The sequence below is a fragment of the Lepidochelys kempii genome, chromosome 14, assembly GCF_965140285.1.
Source record: "Lepidochelys kempii isolate rLepKem1 chromosome 14, rLepKem1.hap1, whole genome shotgun sequence".
Taxonomy (NCBI): Eukaryota; Metazoa; Chordata; order Testudines; family Cheloniidae; genus Lepidochelys; species Lepidochelys kempii.
In genome coordinates, this window is record NC_136393.1 from 50,713,729 (window position 1) to 50,735,038 (window position 21,310).

Consider the following 21,310-nt stretch of genomic DNA (forward strand, 5'->3'; position numbering starts at 1 on the left):
ACGTCTTGTAAGCTTCCTTTTTGTGTTTAAGCTCACCAAAGATTTCGCTGCTAAGCCATGCTGGTTGCCTGCCATATTTGCTATTCTTTCTGCATATAGGGATGGTTTGTTCCTGCACCCTCAATAAGGCTTCTTTAAAATACAGCCAGCTCTCCTGGACTCCTTCCCCCTCATATTCGCCTCCCTGGGATCCTGCCCACCAGTTCCCTGAGGGAGTCAAAGTCTGCTTTTCTGAAGGCCAGGGTCCATATGCTGCTGCTCTCCTTGCTTCCTTTTTTCAGGATCCTGAACTCAACCATCTCATGGTCACTGCTGCCCAGGTTGCCACCCACTTCTACTTCCCCTACCAATTCTTCCCTGTTTGTGAGCAGCAGATCAAGAGAAGAACAGCCCCTAGTTGGTTCCTCCAGCACTTGCACCAGGAAGTTGTCCCTAACGCTCTCCAAAACCTTCCTGGATTGTCTGTGCACTGCTGTATTCCTCTCCCAGCAGATGTCAGATGTCACTATGTTTACAAAAAGAACAGGCGGACTTGTGGACTTTCTTAGAGACTAAGAAATTTATTAGAGCATAAGCTTTCGTGGGCTACAGCTCACTTCATCGGATGCATCCATTCTATGCATCCGATGAATTGGGCTGTAGCCCACGAAAGCTTATGCTCAGATAAATTGGTTAGTCTCTAAGATGCCACAAGTCCTCCTTTTTCTTTTTGCGAATACAGACTAACACGGCTGCTACTCTGAAACCTGTCACTATATTTACAGTTCATTTAAATTTTAATATTTCCTTTGGTCTCTGAATTAAGAGAATACAGCATAGACAGGAACTGTTTGATAACACTGTTAACCTCTAACCATACATATGGAAACACACAATGCCAAAATGTCTCTAAGGGTTGAATTTGGGTCACCCATCCTGCAGGATGCTTAACCCTTTCTGGCCCTGCATCACTCCAAGCACTAGAGTCATTCCACTGACGACTTGTGGGAGTAAAATCAGGCACTCGCTTAAGCGTTAGCCGGACTAGGACCTTCTAAACCTCCTCCCACGGTTGCCTTCTGCTACTTCATGCAGTATTCTTCCTGTTTTGCATGTGCTGAATTTCCACCTGCCTGGCACCTGTGCTTTGCACGATTAGCTAGTGTGCACAGGAACAAGGAGGAGCCCGCTGGCCCCTTAAGGAGGAACAGATTTCTTTGGGCATAAGCCTTCCTGGGTAACAACCCCACTTCTTCAGAGGCAGAGTTCAAGCGGGAATTCTGCAACGCACTTTCTTGCTTCGCGCTTCCAAATTCACTCGCGCAGAACGCGGCCCGCCGGGGCTCGGGCTGACGGCGCCCGCTGCAGCCGCCAGGTCGCCGCGCGGGTCTCCGGGGCCCGCTGCAGCCGCCAGGTCGCCGCGCGGGTCTCCGGCGCCCGCCGCAGCCGCCAGGTCCCCGCGCGGGTCTCCGGCGCCCGCCGCAGCCGCCAGGTCCCCGCGCGGGTCTCCGGCGCCCGCCGCAGCCGCCAGGTCCCCGCGCGGGTCTCCGGCGCCCGCTGCAGCCGCCAGGTCGCCGCGCGGGTCCCCGCGCGGGTCTCCGGCGCCCGCCGCAGCCGCCAGGTCCCCGCGCGGGTCTCCGGCGCCCGCCGCAGCCGCCAGGTCGCCGCGCGGGTCCCCGCGCGGGTCTCCGGCGCCCGCCGCAGCCGCCAGGTCCCCGCGCGGGTCTCCGGCGCCCGCTGCCTGCCAGGGGCCCCAGGGGCCCGCTCCCGCTGCAGCCGCCAGGTCCCCGCGCGGGTCTCCGGCGCCCGCCGCAGCCGCCAGGTCGCCGCGCGGGTCTCCGGCGCCCGCCGCAGCCGCCAGGTCCCCGCGCGGGTCTCCGGCGCCCGCTGCCTGCCAGGGGCCCCAGGGGCCCGCTCCCGCTGCAGCCGCCAGGTCCCCGCGCGGGTCTCCGGCGCCCGCTGCAGCCGCCAGGTCGCCGCGCGGGTCTCCCGCGCCCGCTGCCTGCCAGGGGCCCCAGGGGCCCGCGCCCGCTGCAGCCGCCAGGTCCCCGCGCGGGTCTCCGGCGCCCGCCGCAGCCGCCAGGTCGCCGCGCGGGTCTCCGGCGCCCGCTGCAGCCGCCAGGTCCCCGCGCGGGTCTCCCGCGCCCGCTGCCTGCCAGGGGCCCCAGGGGCCCGGCTCCCGCTCTCCCCGCAGGGCTGCCCATTGCACCCTGCGGGACGCCGCCGCATCCCCGCTCCCGGGGGCGGCCCAGGCTCCCTTGCGGCGCCTCCGGCCGCCACAGCCGCGCCCCGCCCCGCCCCGCCCCGCGGGGACACTGCATCCCCGCACTGCAGTCACGTGCGCGCTGCGCGCTGCCCGGCACTGCAGAGCCCCTCCCCCGCCGAGCAGCTGCGCGCGGCCGGCCCCGCCCCGCCCTGCCCTGCCCTGGAGGGGGAGAGTCGGGTCTGCAGCGAGAGCCCCACGCGCATGCGCCCCCTCCCCGCGCATGCGCCCTGGGCTCCTTGTGCCGCCGCCATGCTGACATTAACCCAAAGCAGGAGCCGGGGGGGGGCCTGGTGGGCAGGGCCCCCCCCGCGGGCCCTGCGTCTCGGCCCGGCCGGCGCGCGGCCCCCCCAGCGGCCTTCCCGGCACCGAGCGGGGGCACGGGCCCCCCGGGGGGGGAAGAGCGAGTTGGCGCGTCACGTGACGGCGGGAGCCAATCAGCGCGGCGGTGACGTAGGCGGCGGCCCCCTCCGCCCCGGGGTGTGCTGGGCCCCGCGCGGGCGGGGCGCCGCGGGGATTGCGGCCGGGCTCCGCCGGGGGCGAGGCGATGGGACCCCCGCACCGCGGGCCGGGGCTTTGCCGCCCGCCCGGCAGCCCCTCCGGTGAGTGCGTCCTGTGCCTTTAAGGGCTGGGGGAGGGGGAGCCACGTGGCGTGCGGAGCCGTCAATCAACCGCGTGCCCGCCCCCGGGCTGATTTTCCGCCAATCGCGGTCGAGGATGGCGGTGATTGTCGGGCGCCGGGCCTCGCGCCCATCGATGGGTCACGTGGTCTGCTAGTGGGGGGGGCGCCACCATTGTGTGGGGCCGAACAATGGGGGGGGCTCTATAGCCGGGGGGGGTGAAGGTGCTGTAACGAACAGCCTAGAGGGGTAATTAGCAAACATTAGCATATGTCTGAATAAATTGGGGAAACTCGGGTGGGGGTGAGGACAGGCACTTGGGGGGCTGGGATTCCTGGGGCAAAGGGGCCGGCTTGACGGGGGGGTCCTGGGGTGGGGGGTCACTGGGGTAAGGGGGCAGTAAGCGCCTGGGGTGGGGCCAGTCGGGGGGCTGAGGGATCCCTGGGGGGAAGGGGGCAGTGAGAGCCTGGGGTGGGGCCAGACGGGGGGGGCTGAGGGATCCCTGGGGGGGAAGGGGGCAGTGAGAGCCTGGATGGGGCCAGTCGAGGGGGGGGGGCTGAGGGATCCCTGGGGGGGAAGGGGGCAGTAAGCGCCTGGGGTGGGGCCAGACGGGGGGGGGCTGAGGGATCCCTGGGGGCGAAGGGGGCAGTGAGAGCCTGGGGGGGCTGAGGGATCCCTGGGGGGGAGGGGGCAGTGAGAGCCGGGGGGGGCTGAGGGATCCCTGGGGGGAAGGGGGCAGTGAGAGCCTGGGGGGGCTGAGGGATCCCTGGGGGGGAAGGGGGCAGTGAGAGCCTGGGGGGGCAGTCGAGGGGGGCGCTGAGGGATCCCTGGGGGGGAGGGGGCAGTGAGCCTGGGGTGGGGCGAGTCGGGGGGGTGAGGATCCCTGGGGGGGCCAGTCGAGGGGGCGCTGAGGGATCCCTGGGGGGAAGGGGCAGTGAGAGCCTGGGATGGGCCAGACGGGGGGGCTGAGGGATCCCTGGGGGGGGAAGGGGCAGTGAGAGCCTGGGGGGGCAGTCGAGGGGGGGGCTGAGGGATCCCTGGGGGGGAAGGGGGCAGTGAGAGCCTGGGGGGGGCTGAGGGATCCCTGGGGGGAAGGGGGCAGTGAGAGCCTGGGGGGGCTGAGGGATCCCTGGGGGGAAGGGGGCAGTGAGAGCCTGGGGGGGGCTGAGGGATCCCTGGGGGGGAAGGGGGCAGTGAGAGCCTGGGGGGGCTGAGGGATCCCTGGGGGGGAAGGGGGCAGTGAGAGCCTGGGGGGGCTGAGGGATCCCTGGGGGGGAAGGGGGCAGTGAGAGCCTGGGGGGGGCTGAGGGATCCCTGGGGGGGAGGGGGCAGTGAGAGCCTGGGGGGGCAGTCGAGGGGGGGGGCTGAGGGATCCCTGGGGGGGAAGGGGGCAGAGGGAGCTCGTGGAGGGCCCAGTCAGGACGCGGGGGTGGGGGAGGTCCCTGGCGGGGGGTCCCTGCGGGGAAGGGGGAGCCAGGGGCAGGCCGGGCGAGGGGGGCTGCGGGAGCTGGGGTGGGGCTCGCCAGGGGAAGGGGGCGGGCCCGGCGCGGGGGTCCCGCGGAGCAGGGGGAGTCCCGGTGGGGGAGGCGCACGGGGTGTGCCGTGTCTCGGGGCCTGCGGCGGGCCGCGGGGGGGGGGGGCGCGGTTCGGATCCGCCGGGGCCCCCCCAGCTCCCGCCCGCCCGCCCGCAGCGCGAGGCGGGTGCGTGATGGGGTGACGCACCCCAACCCCGCGCCTCCCGCTCCCGACCCGCGCCGGGCTTGCGGCGAGGAGCAGGGCGGTGGCGAACTCCCCGGTGCGCAGGGCCGCCGCCGCCGCCGCGCTGGGTCATGGCGCGGGCCCTGTCCTGCCCGGGGGCCCTGCCCGGGGGCCCGCCCTGCCCCGCGACCCGGTGACTCCGGCGGCTGCAGGGACTCAGGCCTCGCTGGCGGCCTCGCGTCCCCGCCCCGCAGGGCAGCGCCTCAGGCTGCCGGGGCCGACGCGGGCCTCGGGCCCGGGCCCCGCGCCAGCCCGGCCAGGCCTCTCCGTGTAAAATGGCGGCTGCGGGCAGAGCGAAGGGGGAGCCCCCTCCCCGCGGCGTGCGGCGCGAACCCCCGCTCTGAGCCCGCTGGCCCCCCGCGCCCCCTCGCTCCTGGGGTCCCCCGCACCGGGCGGGTGACCTGCGGAAGGACACGCAGGGGCGGGCACCCACGGGCGGAGAGAGGGAGGGGCCGCGCCCCCCCCCCGCCCGCGGGAAACGGGGGGTGAAAAGCACCGGACGCCCCCTCAAGTTACCCCGTAACCGTTGCCCTTTCCCGCCCCCCGCAGCGCGTGCGGGAGGAGATTTGCTGCCTGCGTTGGAGGGGGAGCGGCCAAGATGGCGGCTGCCGGCCCCGTGGGGGCCGCCTGACGGCGGAGGGGAGAGGCCGGGGAACGGGTTCCCAGGCCGGACCCCTTCCTGCCGGGGCCTGCCCGGGCGCCTTGGGAGCAGCCGTGTCCGCTTGCCTTTGCTGGTCCCTTGGGGGGGGGCTCGGGAAACCCCACATCTGCCCCCTGGGGGGGCCAGGGCTGCCCCCGCGGCCTGAGGGGTGCTGGAGCCCAAGGTGGAGGTCGCTGGGGGGGGGCGGCTCTGCGGGAGCGGGGGCGTCTGCTCGGGGGGCTGCTGGCGGCAGGGCCGGGCGAGCGCCCCGGGGCTTTGCTGGGTTTGGGGACAGACTTCTTGGTGACGTCTGTGTGGCTTGGGGGGGCTGCAGACAGGCTGGTGTCGGGGGGGGCTTGCTGGGAGGGGGGGGCGGTGCGGTTGACATCTGTTCCGGGGGGGGGGCTGCAGACAGGCTGGTGTCGGGGGGGGGCGTGGGGGGCTTGCTGGGAGGGGGGGCCGGTGCGGTTGACATCTGTTCCGGGGGGGGCTGCAGACAGGCTGGTGTCGGGGGGGGCTTTGCTGGGAGGGGGGGGCGGTGCGGTTGACATCTGTTCCGGGGGGGGGCTGCAGACAGGCTGGTGTCGGGGGGGGGCGTGGGGGGCTTGCTGGGAGGGGGGGCGGTGCGGTTGACATCTGTTCGGGGGGGGGGCTGCAGACAGGCTGGTGTCGGGGGGGGGCGGGGGGGCTTGCTGGGGGCGGGGCCGGTGCGGTTGACATCTGTTCCGGGGGGGGCTGCAGACAGGCTGGTGTCGGGGGGGGCTTGCTGGGAGGGGGGGGCGGTGCGGTTGACATCTGTTCCGGGGGGGGGCTGCAGACAGGCTGGTGTCGGGGGGGGGCGTGGGGATGCGGCTCTGGCGGGATTTCGGGTCCCCGTGTTTGGGGGGCACCAGCAGCCGGGGGGGGGGCTGCTGTTCGCCTCGGAGCAGTGGAGGGAGCGCCAGGAGCCGGGGCCGCCCCACGCGCCAGGTTGGTTGGGCAGGCTTGCGGGCGCCTTTCCTTGGCGCTCTCCGTCTTTTGGGTGTGGGGCGCCGGGGGGGCGCCCAGGCTGGGGGGCGGCGTGACTTCGGGGCACGCTGTCACAGGGTTTTTGGAGCGGTGGGCTGAGCATTGGGGGCCGCCTGAAGGGAGCCGCGGCTTTATTGTCGCCCGGTTCCCGGCTGCGACTCAAATGGCGCTTCCCTCCCCCTCCTTCGCGGGAGCAGAACAACAACATCCAACTGCCAGTTCCAACGGCCGCCCCGCCCCCACGTGACTCAGCAGCCAGTCAGCCAGCAACGAATGGCAGCGCTGGCCAATGGCGGCGCGCGCCGCCTAGGCCGGCGGCTCGAGCGCCTTACGAGGGGGCGGGAAGAGCGGGTATGTGACTGATGTGTATGGAGGCCCATGAGAACGCGGCGCCTGGCAAGCATCCGTCCAATGAGCCGGCGAAGGGGCGAGCCCGGTCGGTGGGGTGATGTCACAGGTGTCGACGCCCAATCAGAGGCGAGCCGCTGTCTATATAAGGCCGACCGGGGGCAGGCCGAGAGGCGCCATTTCGCTGAAGCGGAGGAAGGAGCTGGTCGAGGCCTGGTCCGTGAAGGGGGCGGACTCAATCCGGATCCATCCTCCGCCGGGCGGCCCCCAACCCCCGCCTCCACACTACCGACGGGCTCGCAGGACCTCCCCGGCTTCCGTAGAGACCCCTGCCTGCGGCCTCGAGGGCCCTCGCAGAACGCCCCCATGCCCCCGGCAGCCAAGATGGAGCCGGGCCAGTGATCCCAGCGCAATCCAGTGCCATCCGCCTCCCTGACGGGGACCATCCTTCTGGGGACCGGCCTCTACGGGCAGAGCAGGCGCCGAGGGACCCAGCGAGCCCTATATTGACCGGATCCCGGCAGGATTTGGAGCCCGTCGGGGGCTCCGAAGAGGGGGCCCCCGCCCTGCATCCCCCCTCCCTTCAGTGCCGCCGCCATTTTCTTTGCTCCCATTCATGTAAACTCCGGTGAATGGTGCTGGGGCCCCCGCTGCCTCGGATTGTTGCCCCCGCCCCTGGCTGGTGCCGCCGCTAGCCTAGCTGGAGAGCGTCGGCCCCGCTGCTGCGCATGGGCCCGGCACCCCGGCTGCCGCTCGCCTGAGCCCCTGCGTCTGGGTAGCATCCCCCGGCGGGGAGGGGAGGGGGTGCCAGGCCGATCCCCCTCCCCTGGCGCCTTCCCCCGCGTGTGAAGGGCCTGCTGGGGGGAGCCGCCCGCCCGCCCCCCGCCTGTGATGCTCGGCCGCGGGCACCCCTGCTCCCAGAGGTGCGGGAGCAGCATGTGTCGCTAAGATTCCTCTTCCCCGCGCCCCCCCCCCGCACCCTGGCAAAGTGGGGGGGTCATCCGAGGACACAGAACCTGGAGGAGGAGGAGGAGGTGGACTCTTGGGAGAGAGACCCTGGAAAGCAGCAGCTGCAGGCATGTTGCAGAATGTGAATCCCCACAACAAGTAGGTACCTCGGGCTCTCCCTGGGGGAGCCCGGGCGCCCCCCCGGTTTGCATTTGGTGGGGTGATGTCTGCCCAGGGGATGGCGGCAGTGGGCTCTGCCACCGGTTTTGATGGGGGTACCTTGTGTGCCCTGCTGTTACCCCCGCAGGCCCCATGTATGTTCTGCATCGCTGGCTTCACTGCGGGGAACCGGTGGGAATTCAGTGACCGCTTGTCATGTGTTGGGGGGCTTGGGTTTGTGTGCGCCGTCCCTGCCCCTTCCTGGGGGAAATGGGGCGACTGGGGCTTGGGGCTGGTTTGCCCTGGGGTGCGCTTGTCCCCCTGGCATGTCTTGGGGAAAGTTGGTATTCAGCCTTCCTGCTAAGCACTGTCCTAGGTGACTATTGCTGCGTTACATGGGGGAGAGCCAAGCAGATTGGGGCCCTTCTAGTTATGCAAGGTTAGGGTTTTCCATTGATTCGTTTTCTGGTAGCAAGGCGCCTGGCAGCCTGTGTTTCTGCGATGCACCCTTAATTGGGGGGGCCAGCTCCTACTAGCAAGTGTGTGCTTCGCCTGCTAATGGGTTGTGTAGTAACTGTTTGCTTCCTTGTGTTAATTGGGAGCGCCAGATGCTGCCAGGGTGTTTGTGGAGTGGTTTTTGGTTTTTTTAAATAATGCATTAAATGGGGGAGCTCTGCCTCTGGGCTTCCTGTGTTATGTAGGGAATTTATGCATTGGATGGTTTGGGTTTATTTACACAGAATCAATTTCTATCCTGCTCTTTTGTGGGAGGATACTGGGTCTGCACCTGCCACCTTTGGGCGTTAGGTGCATGGGTGCTCTGAGCCCTGCCACAGCTTTCATTGCACTGCTGTTTCTTGGCTGGGGTGTTTGATGGGGGCCTGCCCAGAGGGGGCGGGGGGACACTGTGCTGTCACTGGAGTTGTGCCTTGCAGCAGGGTCATTGGAATGGGGTTTGGGGCTTGGGCTTGGGTTGGGGAGTGTATTGGGAGGGGTGAGTTTTCTGTGCAGTCATGCTTGTGGCACAGGGAGGAGGGCTGCAGTCAGGCACATGTCAGCCCTGTGTGCGTGGCCAGTTTGCCAGCTTCCCCTGGCCTGCTCCCACCACTGTTCACTAGCCTTGCTCCTCTGGGAGAGAAGGGAGGTTGCCCCTAGTCCCTGGGGGTAGAAAGAGTTCATGTTAAGGCAAGAAGGGTCATTAGGAACATACCTGATTTGTACAACAGAGAGAATTCTACTCCATGATCCCTGCTTCCAGCTCCCTTGTTATCTCGGGTGCCTGAGAGGGGACAGGTGTGAGGTCAACCCTTTGGGGTTGCTTATGACCTCAGCCTGTCTCCAGACTTCCCAAGGGGACCACCTGGGCTGGACCTGACACTGAACCCAACCCAAACAGAAGCACATGCAGCCTTGTGGGGGTGACTTAAATCCCCTGAGAGAAAATAAGCTTCTCAGGTGTGGACTAGATCTACTATGTGGCTTTTGCCTCCACTCCAGTGACTCCCTCTACCATTGCTGAGCAAAGGATGGGTGCATCTCGCTTCTGGGCCTCTCCAGGCAGAGGGTGTGGGGCGGGTGTCGGCCACAGTGCTTGGGGGGGTTCAGCACTGGAACAGGTTGACCCCTCTGTCTGCCACACTTGTCCCCTGGGTGGGAAAGGGGGAGTGACCCCCCGCCCTGTCATCCTGGGAATTAGGCTCCTGGCTCATCTGAGGCACTGTGATTCCTGTCCTTTTATCCTTGGCATTGGAGTGTGTCCCCGGGCAGCCTGGGGAATCCCTCCGCACATGGCCTCCTGCCCATGAGGGACGCTGCTGTGCTGACAGCTCCATGACCCTGACATGTCAGCTCAGGGCATTCTGACAGGGAGACGACCCCCCCCCCCCCCCCCCCCGCATCTGGACCCCCAGGGAAGGCAGGAACGGTCAGAACTAGTCCCCTGGCAAAGACCGCTTGCCTTGGAGTTGAATGGTAGTTGCTCAGGGAGGGATGAAGTGGTGATTTTGCTAGGAGTCTCCCAAGTGTTATGGGTGACAGCATGCAGGCCCCTGGGGCTGCTGTGGTTCTGCCAGCGTCACCCACTCCTGACTCACAGGCACCAGCCCTCCACCTTTGGTCAGCCTGTCCAAAGGCCCTGGCTGGTGTGGGGAGGGGGGGGGAATCTCAGTGTCCCAAGATTACTCCCTGATTTCTGGCTGGTTGCCAGGGATAGGAAACCCAGGTTCCCCAAACTGTGGAGCCAGGGGACCCCCCACCTCATTCCTTGTTAAGTGCGATGCAAGCTGTGAATTGGGATTGTAACAGCCGGTCAGTTCCCCTGGTTATTACAGGGCTGTGATTAGAGGGCCCCATAGCAACCTGGTGACACAGTCCTAGCTCTTGACATTGCCTTGCTGTGTGTGCCCCTAAAGAGTGGTGGGGATGTCTGGTTCCTAGGAGTTTGGCCCTGGGGATGCTGTTCCCCTGAGTTTATTCATTTTCTGTCTCTGGCTAGTATGCACAGCACAGCTCTGTATAGCGCAGGGGATTTGGTTCATTAGAGCAGCGGTTCTCAATAAAAATTACTAAATAACCCCAGGAGTGGGGACCTGAGCTGGCTGGGGGAGGTCAAAGCCAAAGGCCCAAGAGCTTCATGGGGGGTGGGGGGGGGGCAGGGTGCTGTAACCTGAGCTCATTTGCCCAGGGCTGAAGCAGAAGCCTGAGCCCTGGGCAGTGACAGTCTAAGCTGGCCCTGGCAACGCATTGCATTAGAGGGAAATGGCTGAAAGGTACCAGCCTGGGATAAGGTCAGACTGGCCTTAAAGTAGGAATGAATCTATAGCTTCTTCCATGCTAGATTACTGAGTAGCAGGAGACCTCCATGCAGTGTGACTTCTGGGCGTAATGCTGCGGAAGTGGAGTCCCCATCTCCTGTCCCTTCCATTTCCTTGGGCAGGGCCCTGCCCTGTGCCATTCGGTATCTTCTGCTTGGGACCTTGGGCAGTGACTTCTAGGGGGCAGTCCTGTCCAGAAGGGATAGCAATAGATGAGGCTTTTCATGGAGCTAATCTGCCGCCCTTTGTTTCCAGACATAACCTGGATGTGTGCCAGAACTTGGCTCTGCAGCCCTGAATCTCTCTGGTGCCTGCAGTGTGGATTCGTAGCTAGTCCCTCACTGGTGACACACTAGTGTTGTGTGGGGTGTTGGTGTTGGACAGCAAGATCTCTGGGGTCTGGGCCCTTAGGAAAGGCCTTTGGTTCGGGCTCCCATAGAAACAGTAGGGAATGCAGCCCTAGGCTAGCAGCAGCTGGCTAGAGTTCATGGCCTCTCCCTGGGCACACGTGGGGCTGAGAATTCAAGTCCCTGAGAAACAGATTGTCTTGTACACGTTTTGCTTCGTTTTGGATGGATGTTTTCGGAGCTTAGAAATAAGCAGAGCAATCTTCCCAGCACTAATTGTGTCCTGGGAGCGGGGGCATGTAGCACAGGCCCCTCTTGGCTTTGCTTCAGGAATGGTTTTGGGGAGGCTTTTCAGAAGAGCTCCTTCCCGGACCCAAGAGTAGCTGTCGCCAACAGGCACAGAGTTCTTTCCCTGCACTACAGGTGTCCTGCCCCAGTGGGGTCTGCAGGCCCTTTTGCTCGAAGTGTTGCTGTGTGCTGGTGGCCCAGGGCCAGATGGCATGAGCTTCTTTCTTAGTCCTAGAGTTGCCCTTTTAATGGTGTCTTTGCTCCCATTTCAGGATTTTGGGGGAGGGCAGTACTGGGCTCATGGGCCTGGCAACGGAGTCGACCCCGGGCAAGCGGATCCGCAAGCCGTCACTGCTCTACGAGGGTTTCGAGAGCCCCACCATGGCATCGGTGCCAGCCCTGCACCTGCCCCAGGTGAACCCTCCACCACCGGAGGTGTCCAACCCCAAAAAGCCAGGCAGGGTCACCAACCAGCTGCAGTATCTCCACAAGGTGGTGATGAAGGCCCTGTGGAAACATCAGTTCGCCTGGCCCTTCCGCCAGCCCGTCGATGCTGTCAAGCTGGGCCTGCCGGTAATGAGCCCTGTGGGCTGGGCATGGGAGTGTCTGAGGCCCAGGGGGTGGGAGGTGCGCATGCGTGTGTGTGTGTCCCCAGTTGATCCTTATTGGCTGGGGGAGTGTGTGCAGTTCCAGGGGTGTTAGGAGGATGCCTCGTTCAAATATTGCTTCACCGTGTGGCCTAACTTAAAGTATTCCCTGCCCCCCAGCCTGACAGTCCCAGGGACAGCACTGTCCCATCCTGGGATCTGTGCCACAAAGATGCAGCTGCAGGTGCCTGGGCTGTGCCATCCCCAACTCCTCCTTCCCGACCTGTGGTGTTCTCTCAGCTGGTTCCATGCTGTCCCAGAGCTGAGGGTCTCCAGGTCCCTGTAGATCCGGCCTGCTTGGCTTGTCCTGGGAGCTTCCCCAGAACAGCCGCTCCTCCCTACTGCTCCCTCCAAAGGTGTGGATGAGGTGAGGCAGCCGCTTTACAGGTAACCCGGACACTTCCCCACCTAATCTCTTGTGCCCTGAATGCGTTTTGCAGATTCCCATCCATGAATTTGTAGAAGACATCACGTGACCCCAATATTAAACGCCAGCCCCCCGTGCACCTGTGGCGCTCAAGGATTTAAAGCCCGGAGGTAAATTCCACTCTTTCCTTAGCTTTAGTCTCCCAGCCCCTGTCGCACCTCGCCTGGGACAGTAGTCGTCCAGGTTGTTGGGTCACTGGGGCCACAGCCATTCATGGTCGCCAGCTGTCCCAGTAGCTTAGGCTTCTCCCGGCAGAGCTGATCTCCGCTCTGGGGTGCGCAGGGGTCCCCGTCCCTGAGGCTGAATCCAGCATTGGCTGGAACGCTGCAGGCACCCTAGGAAGTGTTCCTGAGGCTATACAACCCCTGTCCTTTGCCAGGTGACTCGAGTGTAGAAACTGGAGTGAGATCTGTGTGCATGAGTGACATTACACAGCTCCTGCGTCCGTGAGCTGCTCTTGGGTATTTCTGGACTGAGATGCCACCCCCCTCCTTTGATCGTTTGCCTCTGGGGCGTGGGTGTGACTGGGATCCTTGTTGTAGGGCTCATGCCTTGTGACTCACCTCCTGGCCCCTTGTGCTCTTCTGCTGGCAGGATTATCACAAGATCATCAAGCAGCCCATGGACATGGGGACCATCAAGCGGCGCCTGGAGAACAACTATTATTGGGGGGCGGCGGAGTGCATGCAGGACTTCAACACCATGTTCACCAACTGTTACATCTACAACAAGGTGAGAGCCAGCCCTCCCTGCAGTGCTCTTGTCGCGGAGTCCCCGGGCGATGCTCTGGAACTGCTCCCTATGAAGCCAGTCAGGACTCTGGGGGAGTCTCCTCTCTGGGAGCAGACTGTCTGCAGGGGACACAGCTCACCCTTCCTGGGTCTGACCTCGGAGCCTCCAGCCTCCTCTGCCCCTCCGTGCACTTCCCACAGCAAGTCCACCCAGGTGGGGTCCTGGGGAAGCCAGAGGGTCCTGACCCCCAACTTTGCAGTCAGATGTGACTCTCAGCCCGCTGGGGAAACAGAGGTTTATTAGACGACAGGAACATGGTCTAACACAGAGCTTGTAGGTATAGAGAACAGGACCCCTCAGGCGGGTCCATTTTGCGGGGGCAGTGAAACTGATTCATCCTCCACCCCTTCCTCATCTGGGCTTTGACCCTTTCCCCACCTGATTCCTTTGTTCTCCAACCCTTTAGCTCTCACCTTGCAGGGGGGAAGGGCCAGGCCATCAGTTGCCAGGAGACAGAGTGTCAGCCATTTACGTACCCTGGCCCTGTGCTCTGCAACAATCACATCCCCTTATCCCACTACCTAGAGACATACGAAATGCCTAGGGGAAACTGAGGCACCCCTACAGTATTCAAAGGAAACATTAAAAACAGTCCCACTTCGTCACAGTTCTCCTTCTTGAGCTTTCCCTGGAGCCGGTGTGAGCCCCAGCCCCTTCCCTGCTCCCTCTAATCCCTCATCTCTGCGTTGACCTACAGCCCACGGATGACATTGTGCTGATGGCCCAGACCCTGGAGAAGATTTTCCTGCAGAAAGTGGCTCAGATGCCCGCGGAGGAGCAGGAGATCGTCATCACCGTGGCCAAGAACAGCCACAAGAAGGGGGCTTCCCGGGCGGCAGGTACCTGATCTCTGTGATGGGGAGACTAGCCGGAGTTGGCTCCAGAGGAGTGGGGGGCAGTAGGGAGCAGCTCCAGTGTGGGGGCAAGCAGATCCCAGACCTGGAGGAATGAGTGTCCCCCTGGAAGGGGGTGGTCTGGAAATGTGGGGGGAATGTCATGGTTAAGAGATGGGTGGGCTGGGAGCCAGGACTCCTGGGTTCCATGGTCAGCTGTGACACTGGGCCAGTCCTTGTGTGGTGGTGACTAAATGTCCAGATGCTGGTGCTAACTGGTGCTTGCGTATTCCCCCAGCTCTCCTGGCAGGAGCAGTTACTGCAGCTCACCAAGTGCCTGCAGTCTCCTCGGTCTCACACACCTCGCTCTACACCCCAAGCGCTGAGATCCCCGCCACTGTGCTCAGTATTCCCCACCCCTCGGTGATCTCTGCACCGCTTCTCAAATCACTGCACTCCGCTGCCTGCCAGCCAGTGCTGGCCGTGCCTGCTCCCACGCAGCCTGTGGCCAAGGTAGGCACCCACCTGTCTGGCATAGGGCTGGGGGGGTGGTCGAGTGAGCCGCTGGTGAGACTTGCAGGGGGATTGGTGGGTCAGCCCTGTGGGGCAAGGGGGTTTGGCTGGGTTGAGCTGTCTGCAGTCTGTCCTGCTGTGGAGAGGGTGGCGTTTGCAGACCTGGAGGAAGGGGCTGCGGTTGGCCCTGTGGGGGTCAGAAAACCCTTCTGCAGTTGGCCCGCACGGGATGGGTGCTGGGTGGTTTGGGGCTTCCGTTGGTCCTGTATGGGCATGGAACTGGGGGGGCTGGCTCAGCGCACTGCTCACTTTCTCTGTCCCTGCCCCACAGAAGAAGGGTGTGAAGCGAAAAGCGGACACCACCACCCCCACCACCACAGCCATCATCGCCACTAGCGGGGAGTCATCCCCGTCGGCCCCCCTTCTGGAGCCCAAAGCAGCCAAGATCCCCACCCGGCGGGAGAGCGGGCGCCCCATCAAGCCCCCCAAGAAGGACCTGCCCGACTCGCAGCAGCACCAGACCTCCAAGAAGGGCAAGCTGTCCGAGCAGCTCAAGTACTGCAACGGCATCCTCAAGGACCTGGTGTCCAAGAAGCACGCTGCCTATGCCTGGCCGTTCTACAAGCCTGTCGATGCCTCGGCCCTGGGGCTGCACGACTACCACGAGATCATCAAGTGCCCCATGGACCTCAGCACCATCAAGGTACAGCTGGGGGCTCTGCAGGAAGGGAGGGAAAGGGGTGCTGGGGAACCTCCGGGTGTGTCCTGGCGTCTCTCTCTGGGGATTGGGAGAGAGCTTAGTCCCAAGGCATCATTGAAGTACAGCCTGTGACCTGGCCCTGGGAAGGGGGCATCCCAGAAACCTCTGTGCCGTCCCAGGCATGAGCTGAGGCCTTCCTGGTGCAGGTCTACAGGAGACAGGTTCCCCATTGAGGAGCCTGCGGGGTTGCCCTGCATCTCTGCCCTGTGGAAGGCGGCGTCACTGGCTCACAGGCTTCCTGTGGCAGCCTGAGACCCTGTCCCTCCTCGGGGGCGGTGGGGGCTGTCCTGCCCCCAGCAGTGCCTGGAAGGCTCTGGCCAGTGGTAACTGCCTGATGGGCTGGTATGAGCCCCCTTGCTGCAGCCCAGTCTGGGGAGAACCTTGGGGGTGGGGGGTCTGTGCCCCTTCCCTGGTGCAGCCACCCCCACTCACCCTGTGTTCTCTGCCCGTGGTGCAGCGGAAGATGGAGAACCGGGATTACCACGACGCGCAGGAATTTGCTGCCGACGTCCGGTTAATGTTCTCCAACTGCTACAAGTACAACCCGCCTGACCACGACGTCGTGGCCATGGCTCGCAAGCTGCAGGTGAGTGGGGCAGCGGGGCCAGCTGACGTTTCCCCTCCCCTGCCCCAGGTCTAAGCACGCCTTTGTTTCCCCACTGCACCCGCTAACCCTCCCCTCCCTCCCCCTCCCGCAGGACGTGTTCGAGTTCAGCTACGCCAAGATGCCAGACGAGCCCCTGGACACCAACCTGCCGTCGGCAGCGCTGTCTGGAGCCCTCTCGAAATCCTCCTCCGAGGAGTCGTCCAGCGACGACGAGGATGAGGACGAGGACGAGGATGAGGACGAGGAGGAGAGCAGCAGCGAGAGTTCGTCAGAGAGCGAGGAGAGCTCCGACTCGGAGGAGGAGCGCGCCAACCGGCTGGCGGAGCTGCAGGAGCAGGTGAGGCCGTCGCCCCTGAGCGTAGGGGCGTGTAGGTGGCGCCTTGTCTTGGGGGGCCAGTGCTTGGCTTGGTCCCCCCACTCAGCACTTGGCTCCTCTGTGGGGTGCTGTTTCCCTGCCACGTGTCCCGTAGTTAGCAGTTAGATCCCCCTGCCCCTAGTTGTGCCTTCCTTCCTGTCTAGTTTCCATCTCCCTCCTGGCCACGGGCAGGGCACTATCTTCCCTGGCTGTGTCCTGGCCCCCTTGCATGGGGGCCCTGTCTCTGAGCTAGTGCTGAGCTCCCTTCCCCTGCTCCCTGGCATCTGTCCCCAGCTGCAGCTGGTGAGAATTCATGAGTAGCTGGCCGCCCTGTCGCAGGGTTCCCCTCGTGTCTCTGGGTCCCCTCACTGGTGTGTCTCCCCCCAGCTGCGGGCAGTGCATGAGCAGCTCGCGGCCCTGTCGCAGGGCCCGGTCTCCAAGCCCAAGAAGAAGCGGGAGAGGAAGGAGAAGAGAAAGAAGAAGAAATCGGAGAAGCACAAGGGCCGGGGAGGCGATGAGGAGGCGCGGGCACGCCAGGCCCAGCTGAAGAAGGCCAAAAAGGCCGGGGGCAGCAGTGGAGGGACCAGCGGGGGGAGCAGCAGCAGCATCACGAAGTGAGCAGGGTGGGGCCCTGCGGGTGGTGGGAATACGTGGGGGTGACAGGGCAGCCTGTGTTCCACCCAGCGGAGAAGCGGTGAGGGCAGCTGTGTGATGACTCTCTTTCCCCGGCGGATCGACCGTGGCGATGACCTTGTGAACAAGCCAAAGCATGTCTGATGGCTGCCTGCTGCCGACTCCCCGAGATCCCAGGCCGGTGGCCCTTGCCGGGATGGGGGTAGCATGGGTCTGACACCGACTGGGCAGTTCCTGGGGTCCCCGCACTGTGGCTGCAGGGTTTTCCTGGGAGCCCCGGGAGGAGCTTGGTGTGTGAGCACCTCTCCCCTTCTACATGAGTCCCAAGGCAGGTCCCATCTCAGCAGCATCAACTTCCTGATGGGTGTGTCTGACAGGGAGTGAGCAAAGGGTCTTGCTCACCCCTCAGCTTCCCCCACCTCCCCCCCCCCCCCAAGTTCCACAGCAGATCTCTTGGGTGGTGGGTTGGCTTCTGTGATAGCCACAGGAGGTGGATCTGTGGCCATCACGGTGGATTGATTTCAATTAGCAAGCAGATAATCTGGATTGAAATTTTGTTCTGCAATTGTATTTAGTTCTTTTCCTACCAAGTGTCATTCTCCCTAGTTGCAAACCATTAAAACGTATTGATTTGCAACTGAACGTAACCTTTATGCTAAACTTGGTGGTTCTTTTGCTATCCAGGAGTGTGTACGAGACCTACTGTACGCTTTTATTTAAGCCATTATATTATGTGTTTTATTCTGCAAGGAAATTGGGAATGATGCATTTATTGGTTAAACTTGTCATGGTCTGTTGTGAGGGAAGTTGGAATGCAATTTAAGAAGGTCCCACATTTTTAGATAATTCGGTGAAATGACCTTAACAGTGGTGGACACGTAAAGAAAAAGGAAACTTATCAAAATGTTTTGTGTTTAAAACTGATTTAGTGAACAAAGAGTGTCTTATCGCTAGTTAGTGGATTGAAGTGGCTGTTTCTGGTCACCGTTTCCTTCAAGCCTTTGGAACCAGTAGAGCTCACACCTAACTTACCCCCTTCCAGTCTCTGGAGAGCAACAAGCTTTGCCCTGCTTTTTCAGTTCCCAGTTGGGTTCGTTTGGAATTGCACGCTGGCGCTGTGGTGCATCATGGCTCTGAGGATGGGGTCTCTGGCTCCGCGGGTGGCAGGTTGGCTCTCTGGGCACGGTGGCCCGGAGGAGCGGGGTCTCTGGTGCACGGTGGCAGTGCGTGACACCCTCCTTCTCCGCACAGGAATTCCAGTAAGGTGTTGAAGGCGGCGCTGCCGGCACCCCCCATGCTCTACGACTCGGAGGAGGAGGAGGAGAGCAAGCCCATGACCTATGACGAGAAGCGCCAGCTCAGCCTGGACATCAACAAGCTGCCGGGGGAGAAGCTGGGGCGGGTGGTGCACATCATCCAGTCGCGGGAGCCCTCGCTGCGCGACTCCAACCCCGAGGAGATCGAGATCGACTTCGAGACCCTCAAGCCCTCCACCCTGCGGGAGCTGGAGCGCTACGTGCTGTCCTGCCTGCGCAAGAAGCCACGCAAGCCCTACAGCGAGAGTGAGTGGGGAGGATGGGGGATGGTCCCGGGGCTGGGCTCTGGCCTAGGATGTGGGAGCCCTGGGTTCAGTTCCCGGCCCTGCCACAGACCCCTGTGGTCTCAGGCCAGTCCTGGAGCCTCCGGGTGCCAGTGTGAGAACAGCCCTGCCATGCTGCCCGGGGCTGCGGGGTAAAGACCTGACCGAATGCAGTGCCCAGAGACCTACTGCAGAAATTGGGGAGCAGTGCGCTCTGCACCCTGTGCACATGGTACAGAGATGGGGTGGGAGTGGAGCCACGGGGTCCCCCGACGGGGTCGTTACAACAGCTGAGTGCAGCAGTGGGCTTGTCTGCTCCCCAAGCTGGGTGGGAGTAGCGCGGGCGCAGGCAGGCAGCCTGGCCCTGTTCAACAGGGCAGCCAGCTGCGGGGAGCCCTCTGAGCACGTCTGTCCTGCCCGCTGCAGCCATGAAGAAGCCGGTGGGGAAGACGAAGGAGGAGCTGGCGTTGGAGAAGAAACGGGAGCTGGAGAAGCGGCTGCAGGACGTGAGCGGCCAGCTCAACTCCACCAAGAAGCCCCCCAAGAAGGGTGAGTGCTGGGCAGGGGGCGGGAGGGCCCCTGCCTTCCCTCCGTGGAGCGTCCGCCTTGGCGGGTGGATGATTCCAGTCCTGGCTCCCCCACGCGCTGCCGGTGCCCCTCACTCCCCACCTGAAGCCCCTGCTAGCCCAGCCTGGCTCCCCAGCGCCGGATAAAGAGGGCATGTTCTGTTTGCTGACCGGCTCCCTCCTTCCCCTGCAGCCAACGAGAAGCCGGAGTCTGCCCAACAGGCGCCCGTGTCGCGGCTCAGCGCCAGCAGCTCCAGCTCCGACTCCAGCAGCTCCAGCTCCTCGTCCTCGTCCTCGGACACCAGCGATTCGGACTCTGGCTAGAGCGGCAGCGATGGCGGCAGCGATGGCAGTGGGCGGGTGCGGCGCGGCCGGGTGGAAGCGGGGCAGGTTCAGAAGAGGCTCTGCGGGACCGGACCCCCTGTGAACCAGACTGAGCGGCTCCACCCGGCGGGCAGCACCCCCGAGGCGAGGGAGGGCGCTGAGGACTCCCTGCCTGTGGGGCGCCAGTGACTGCCCCCTGCACGGACATGGGCACTGCCCCAGTGTTTACAGTTCGGAGGCCCCTGGGGGTTGTCGGCGCCACGGCACCTGCCGGGCACGGCCTGCGCAGGCCCCGGCACGACCCCGGCCAGGTTTTACCGTTTGGTTTGGTTTGGTTCTGACACATGGGAGCTTTTCCCAGGGCAGAGTTTGGGTTTTAAAGGGTTTGGAAACCTCCATGTTTGGATTTGCTCTTGGGAGGGGTGGGGGCTGTGGGTTTTGTGGGGGCCTGGCTGGACAGACGGATGCCGCGGGCCCCTCACATGCTCTGGGCTGCATTGCCGGGTCCCCCCATCTCACGTCCCGCCGGTGGCATCGTCCCCGTCTTTGGGGAGGGTTTATTTATTTGAGCAGCGGTTGGGCCGTGGGGCCCTGCAGAGGCGGGTGTCGCCCGCCCGGCTTCAGGACTGCAGTGTACAGAGTCCGCCGGGGGCACGGCCCGGGCAGCATGCTCCTTACTGGGGGGGGGAGCGGGGAGGGGGTTGTTTTTTATGTTGACTGTACAATTGTTTTCTACTCCTCCTTCCTTTTCCCTCCCCCATCCCCTGCCTGGCCCTGTGAGACCCTGAGGGCGGGTTCAGCTGTTCAGACCTTTCCAGCCTGGAACATGTAAATAAAGAAAATATTATTGGAGTCCCTGTTGTCTCTCCTCGGTGCCAGCTGGGCCTGGGAATAGGGTCACCCAGCCTGTGGCAGACGTGGGATTGAGTCCTAGACACCCCCCCCACTTGCTGAGATGGACCCCCAGAGTCCTGAATCACGGACCCCGTCCCCCCCCAACTCCCATAGCTGGAACTGGAGCCCCGGGGTGTGCAGAGCAGCCCCTGGAGGGGGACGGAGCCCCGGGCACTCAGCCGGGGGTCGGCACTCTAGCACCCTGTGATGGGCTGAGTCGTGAGCCCTCCGGCTGGAAGGGTGTGAGGGGGGAGCTGGGCTTGGGGCCAGCCGGAGGCACTGGGAGTCGGGGACCCACCCTGCAGCGTTGGGGTCTCCCAGCACATCCCATCTCTGCCTGGCTCCCAGCAGGGGAGCTCAAGGGGTCTCAGACCAGGCTGTGGCCAAGGATGGAGTTGGGAGCCCCCAGCCCCTGCTTTGGGTTCAGAGCCGGTGCTGCTACACCCCCTTCCTGACACTTTCAGCCTGGGGCAGTGGTGCCAGGGGGAGCCCCAGACCCTCCCCACCCAGCACTTCCCCAAAGGGCAGGTCCCCACCCAGGCCCCCGCGCTCCCACATGATGGGAATGAACCCCAGGAACAGCTGGGTCCAAGCCGGCATTGGGTCAGGGGCGTGCTCTGGCCTGGGCTGGCCAGTGTCCGTTAGCAACATTCCCAGGGCTCAGTCATGTAGATGCTCAGGGGGCACGTGTAAGCGCACCTCGTGGATGGGCAGGAACGAGGTCGCTGGAGAACGTTGTCTTCCCTCCATGACTCCGCTGGGCTCAGGCGGGCTGCGCGGCACTGCTCAGGCCCGTGAGTTTTAGCTAGTGTTTGGTGCAGATCCGGCCTGGCTGGTCACAGGGTCCTTTGCCCTGGAAATGAGCCCCCTCCCTCCTCCCCAGCTGGCCCCCCGGGGTTGTGGAGGGCAGGCTGGGGCTGCTGTTCCCTCCTTGCCCTGCAGAGGGTGCCCTCTGCTCTCAGGAGGCTGGGGTTTGGCTGGCTATGGGCTGGGGGGTCTCCGCGGCCCAGTGTGAAGCGGTGCCCAGCATTGTGACGGGGCCGGGTCCCTGGGCCACGCGCTCGGAGCTGCTCTCCCTGGCGGGGAGCCGGGGCACGAGGAGCCGCTGGGCGCAGGCTGGACCCTGCCGCGGGCAGCAGCCCCGAGGGGAGGAAAGCTGCTGCGGCTAAGAAGGGTTGTGGGGTGTCTGTGAAGAGTCGTGGTTGTCGC

At 64.0% G+C, this 21,310-nt stretch overlaps 1 protein-coding gene across 2 annotated transcripts; it reads left to right on the forward strand.

The window, feature by feature from the left end:
* The first annotated feature begins 2,628 nt into the window (after positions 1 to 2,628).
* BRD2 (bromodomain containing 2) lies at positions 2,629 to 20,059 on the forward strand. Of its 2 annotated transcripts, none has more exons than XM_078848734.1 (12): positions 2,629 to 2,844; positions 11,444 to 11,744; positions 12,840 to 12,977; positions 13,735 to 13,876; positions 14,169 to 14,383; positions 14,715 to 15,086; positions 15,601 to 15,729; positions 15,842 to 16,087; positions 16,493 to 16,719; positions 17,990 to 18,300; positions 18,744 to 18,866; positions 19,077 to 20,059. In XM_078848734.1, the coding sequence occupies exons 2-12, from the start codon at positions 11,472 to 11,474 to the stop codon at positions 19,205 to 19,207; spliced, it is 2,307 nt and encodes a 768-aa protein (XP_078704860.1). In that variant the 5' UTR covers positions 2,629 to 2,844; positions 11,444 to 11,471; the 3' UTR covers positions 19,208 to 20,059. The 2 variants fall into 2 exon arrangements, with proteins under 2 accessions (XP_078704860.1, XP_078704861.1); XM_078848735.1 differs by lacking the exon at positions 2,629 to 2,844 and adding an exon at positions 6,195 to 7,723.
* The last annotated feature ends 1,251 nt before the right edge of the window (positions 20,060 to 21,310 follow it).